The sequence below is a fragment of the Apus apus genome, chromosome 3, assembly GCF_020740795.1.
Source record: "Apus apus isolate bApuApu2 chromosome 3, bApuApu2.pri.cur, whole genome shotgun sequence".
In the NCBI taxonomy this organism is placed as follows: domain Eukaryota; kingdom Metazoa; phylum Chordata; class Aves; order Apodiformes; family Apodidae; genus Apus; species Apus apus.
The window spans coordinates 12355201-12361200 of record NC_067284.1 but is presented as its reverse complement, the minus strand read 5'-3'; the positions used below and the strand labels follow the sequence as shown (position 1 = coordinate 12361200).

Below are 6000 nucleotides of genomic sequence, written 5' to 3'. Positions count from 1 at the left end.
AACTTCCTCCCCAATTCCTTGCAACGTGATGAGTGTGAAGCCATCAACCTGTGTCAACCCCTGCAGCTTAGGACACTGCAAAACATGTGCCCATGCCAATTCAGTGCCCACTGGGTCCATCTTTTCCTCCTAATCAGATTCAAGGACTCAGGCCAATCTCCAGTCTTTCCAATGCTTCTGACAGGTGAAAGAGCCTCCTCAGCTTCTCAGACAAATGCAGGTGAATTCAATGTCCACCACTGGAGCTTTCCACTGTTCTGAGCTTGGTGCAGCACCAGGACCATGTAGAGCAGCAAAGCCTTCCAGAACCTCCATGTCAATTGCTTCAATTGAAGAGCAAAACTGAACTTATTTTCAATTATAATAAAAGCAGGATGAATCAGGTGGGAAGAAGACAACACAGATGCATCCTTGAGGCATCTCCCCACCACTTTCTGTGGAAGAAGAAAGAAGAGGGAACAAAATGCAACAAAACTCTGTAGTGTTGACCATGGCCAACCCAGCAGCAGCTGGTGCCAGGCAGCACCCTCAGGCAGGGAGGAAATAGCCCGTTCAGGCCTCTGGGGAGAGCTGCAGCTTTGCTTCACACAACCAGGTGCAGTTTTGGGCCCATCACTACAAGAAGGACATTGAGGAGCTGAAGCATGCCCAGAGAAGGGAAACACAGCTGGGAAGGATCTGCAGAGTAAGTCTCTTTCCAGCAGCAGCTGAGGGCACCGGGCATGCCGGAAGAGGCTGAAGGAAGATTTTATCACTCTCTGCAGCTACCTGAAAGGAGGGCGCAGCCAGGTGGGAGGTCGACCTCTTTCCCCAGGTAGCAACAGCACAAGAGGAAACGGCCTCAAGCTGTGCCAGGAGAGGTTTCAGTCGGTAACAACTGCTCGCCACAAGGGCGGTCAGGCTGCGGAACAAGCTTCCCAGGGATGCGGTGGAGCCACCAGCCCTCAGAGGCACTTCAAAGACGCTGTCCTTAGAGAGGCGGTTTGGCGGCGGGCTGCTCGGTGCCGGCTTCCCGGCCGGGCTGGAGGATCCCGGAGGTGCCGGGGCGGGTCCCGGCTTCACGCAGGCACCACGGGGCGGCGCTGCAGCTGCTGCCGCCGCCGCGCTCAGAGCCAGCGGGGCCGCCGCCGCCGCCATTTCCCGCCAAAACCCGCCACTTCCCGCCAAAACCCGTCGGCGGGAAGGCGGGCGGGGCCGTCACGCGGCGGCGGCCGGGCGCGTGGCGTCACGTGGCGCGCTGAGGCCCCGCCCCTGCGCCGCGGGGGAACGGCGAGCGCGCGCGCGCGTCCCTCTAGCTCCCCCCTCCCACTCCTCACATCCCCCCCCCCGCTACACCCACCCCCCCCCCCCCCGGCACGTGACCCCTCCCGGAACGTGGCATTGTGTAATCACGTGTCCTGGAAACGGCGCGGGGGGGCCGGGACGCGGCGCGGGGGGGGCTGCGTACGCGGCGGAGCGGGGCGCGAAGATGGCGGACGAGGAGGCCGAGCAGGAGAGCGGCAGCTTCGGCGGGGACCTCCTGGAGCTGCGGCGCCTGCGGGAGCGGCTGCTGGAGCTGGAGGCCGGGCTGCGGGAGAGCCCCGAGCCGGCGGTGCAGGCGGCCAGCGAGTACTGCAAGCAGCTCTGTCAGGTCAGGCCGCCTCTGCCCCGTCCTTCCCTTCCCCCGCCCGCGCTCTGCCCTCCTCCTCCGCCGCGGGGTGTGTGTCCGTGTGTCTGTCTGCCCGTGCCCGCCCGTGCCCGGGCGGCAGCAGCGCCGCCCCCGCCGCGTCTCCGCGTTCAGCCGCCGCCAACGGCCCCGGTGCGGGGCCGGGCCGGGCGGGGGAGGGGGCGCCGGGACTGGGAGCTCCGGGCCGGGCGAGTGACGGCGCTGCCGCCGCTCCCGCTGGGCTGAGATGGGGCGGCCCGCCCCCCTGCGCCGGGAGCTGCCCCGGCCCGGCCTGTAATCCTCTTCCCCCGCCTCCGCTCCCCCCCCCCCCACCCCCCCCCTTCCCCGGCGGCCGCCCCGGTTCTCGCGGTCTCTAGGCCCCTTTGTTGTGCTCGGCGGATCGCGGGGCCCTTTGTTCCTGGCGGCGGCCCCAGGGCCCCTCTCGCCCTCCCCGTCTCTGCCCTGGAGGAGCAGCGCGGGGCCAAGGGAGGGAGGCGGCGGCCCCGGGGGTGGGGGCTCCGCTTCTCCGCCGAGAGGAGGGGCTGAGGGTCTGTCCCGGGGTTCCCCTCCGCTCCGTGCCCCGCATCCCCCCCCTCCTCCTCCCGCCCCTTCCCCGCCCCGTGCCCGGGAGGGGGAGCGGAGTTGTTGCCCCCCCGGGGAAGGGGAGGGGGCGCAGTGCTGGGGCGCCGGGCTCGGCCGCCCGTGATGGTGGCAGGTCGGTAGGGCTGCGGTGCTGCGCTCGGCTTTCTCGCCCTGTCCCCGCTCCTGAGCTGGCACTGCTGGCAGCACCGCGCTGTGTGATTGTTCCTGCGTCCCGAGGGCTTGGGCTGGTCCTGGAGCGGGGATGTTTGCAGGTGTTTCTTCTGAACTGGTGACCCTACTGCGTGTCCCTTTTCTAAACAAACTTTGTGGGGCTGGCTCTGCAGCTGAACCGCTCCATTTTAGTCACGTACGTGTCCATACCGAGCCCTGACGTCTCTTCGATGTCCTCTCTCAGCTAGCATTAGGTGTGAGACAATGTATAAAACAAGTTCTTAAACATTTGAGGCCACACAAATTCACAGAAGGCGCTACTTCTGTAGCTTCGCTATGGGTTTAATGGCCTATCTGATAAAAGCCACAGTGTTTGTTTACACATGTCACCCATTCACAGAACGTAGGCAAATAAGGTGGAACGGATAAGAGTGAATTTACATGATGGCTCTGAGTTGTATTTTATCTGTGATTTTGTATCCATTTCCTTAAAGAGTTGATTCTTGGTGGTAGCTACTGTAGCATGTTACTTTGCACCTCTGTCACTTCTGGCTTAAACGGAGCTCCACGTTTTGCTAGCCAGGGAGATTGGCTACCAGATATTTAAAGCATATTTCTTTGTCCTATTTTATTTCATATGTATGGGAGTCATATTTCAGGTTCATTTTCTCTGGTCAAAATGTATATGTTGTGTTTGGGTAGAACGTATGTGTAGATGCACAGAAACAAGACTGGTTTATGTTGGTTCAGATCACTGTGTTCTCAGTCTGGTTTATCTTTGTATCTGCTTTCTTAAATTCATACACTGGGAGGTGGAAATCTGGCTTTCCTGGCTCAGGCTTGACTTCTAACTTGTGAATGAGCTGTTCATTGAACTGAAGTAGTTGGGTAGGTGGGAATGAAGCCACCATCCTTGGTATGTTCAGAGTAGGTCACTGGTGTCTAAAGCAGATTTATCACTGAAGTTATGAATGTGTGTGCTTAACGAGTGGCATCGTTAGTTGGTTGGTGGATTTAAAGTTTAATAAAGACCAGTAAGGCCCAAGTTTACTGGTTTTCTTATACATACACCTTGCAAAAACAAGCCTCACTGAACAAAACAGTTGTGTAGAAACTGACTTAGATAAAAATCTGTGATGTTTTGAAATGAGTTACTGTTCCTTCTGTACCAAAATTTGTAGGAAAGCTGTATCTGTTTCTGCAGGCTGAAGACTGGTGTGTAATACTGAGAGTTGAGACATGTCATTCAATATTGAAAGATCCTACTTCTCAAATTTTATACTGAGGTCTAAATAGATGCTTAATGTATTAACTACTGTTGATGGGTCAATATTTTTTATACTGGTTCAGCAGAGATTTGAAAAATCTGTTCGCCTGTGCTGTTGGTACCAAAATACCTATTCAGCCTTTAATCCTTTATTTGGGCTAACACGAAATAGAATTAATTATGAAAATAGTAGACTTAGATACATTGCTTGCACTGCATGACAGAGACTATAGAAAATTCATGTCACAGTAAAAGCTATCTTTGAAACCTCTTTTAAATAACAGCTTAAAGGTATCTACCATGATTTCTAGAATAAAGTCTTTGAATATATAGGCATAAAATAATAATTTGACTGGGCATACGTACAAAACTCAGAGTCTTTATTTATGTCTTAATTCTGGAAAAGTATTGCTGAATAAATATTTTTTACCATTTATCCCTGTGTTATTTGTTAGAATGTCAGAATCTCAGAATGTCAGAATCTCAGAATGTCAGAGTCTCAGAACTTGGTTAGAATCTCAGGACTCAGTTAGAATCTTGGGGGTAGAATCTCAAGGGGTAGGAAGTGACCTCTGGAGATTGAGTCTAACTCCTCTTCCAGAGCAAGATTACTTAGGGTATGTCATATAGAAACGCATTCAGACGTGTCTTGAAAGACTCCAGAGAAGGAGACTCCACAACCTGTCTGGGCAGCCTGTTCTGGTTCTCCATCACCCTTACAGTAAAGAAATTTTTCCTCATGTTGAGGTGGAACTTCCCGTGTTCCAGTTTTTGTCTGTTATCCCTCATCCTATCACAGGGCACCACTGAAAAGAGACAAAAAAGTAGAATACATTCCCTCCCTTTCCTAAGACCATACCTGGTCTCTTGCTCCAGACAACATTCATCAAACTCTTCATTGAGTGTATAGGTAAACATCCACCCTTGATTTTGTGTGGCTCAACAGCTAATAGTGTTTTTACATAATACAGTCACAAATTTTTGGTGTGTGAATGTTAATAAGGTTACTATTTTTCAAGCTTTCAGTTTAATGATTTCCTGTGTAACCAGGTCTCTGTCTCTTCTTTTGAGTATGCACGAATCCTACAACTTCCACTTCTTCAAGCAAGAAGTGTTTTGTTTTCTTTTGAGTCCAGTGAGTGATTTCTGCATTGAGCTAGCCCTTAAAAGCTGCTGTTCTGATGTTTCTGTCTTTGCCTCTACCATGCTGTGTTTCTTCCTGCTTCCACAGTTGCTATTTTATTTTCTAAATAAGTGTAAAATTTTCATATCTTCTACTACTTTTCATCTCTCTTTTGTGCCCGTGACCTCCAGATGATCTGCAGTTGAGGGAGAGAAGTACAGCTGCCAGAAATCACAAGGAATTCACTAAACTATAGTACACCATGCAGATTCCCAACTGCATGAAGAAAAACAACTGTCATCCCTGTGTCATCTCATGCAAACTTTGAGCTGCCTCAGGCATTTTTGTGTTCCTTCATTACTGTGAGTCCTGCCATGTCAGTCATATTATCTTATTGACCTGGGAGGCAGGGCAGAAATTAAGCCACATGACTTTTTAAGTTAGACTCCAGAGAATCAGGGAATTGGTCCTGCCTTCAAATAAATATTATATGTGTGCATATCTGGATATAGTGCATCTGTGTTTAGAGTAAAACACTTTGTTTAGGGTAATTCTAACCAATTATTATTGTTCTGGTTCATGTTCTCAATAATGGCATCAAGCCTCAGTATCATCCCAAATTGGAGCTGGTTGTCATTAGAACTTTTGAGCTCGGTACTGTACATTTTTATTAATGCAAATCTTCCTATATCAAAGCAAGTGGATGTGAATAAAATAGTAATAATTTTTCTACTTGTGTATGTCTCTGAAAATCAGAATCTCCCTGATTTGTTTTTCTAATCAGACTAGTATGTAAACTTCTGCTACGGTGTCAGTCCTATTTTTTTGGTGATAATTTTAGTTAAATGTGTTTGAACATTAATTTTTTTTTTTTAGAGGTAGCTAACATTTTCAGGCAACAATTTTAGTTCAGCATGTGTTTAGTGCATGTCTTACCAAGTGTAGTAATCTTGTAAAATGTGGCTTTCTGTAGTTTATTTGAATTGTTTCTCTATTACTTTCTAGGTTACTTAGACAAGAAGAACTGCTGCAGTTAGTTTTAAATGTGTTTCTTTATAATCTGCTTACGCAAGAAGTCAGATCTTTAATAACACCTTTTTTAATATTATGGTTGGGCAGGTGAGGAAATCATTTTGGTGACAGTGTTATGTTAAAGATCTGCTGTAACACAAATCAAGTCTTTTTCACTTCTGTAAATTGCCGTTAATGTAA

General features: G+C 50.0%; 1 protein-coding gene across 1 annotated transcript in view; it reads left to right on the top strand.

Moving 5' to 3' along the window:
- The first annotated feature begins 1447 nt into the window (after positions 1 to 1447).
- The window catches only part of ZNF292 (zinc finger protein 292), a 48424-nt gene continuing 43871 nt past the window's right edge, over positions 1448 to 6000 (top strand). Inside the window, exon 1 of the mRNA XM_051613762.1 lies at positions 1448 to 1630. Coding sequence (XP_051469722.1) covers positions 1469 to 1630 — 162 coding nt within the window. The 5' untranslated portion in view covers positions 1448 to 1468. The remainder of the gene's footprint in view (positions 1631 to 6000) is intronic.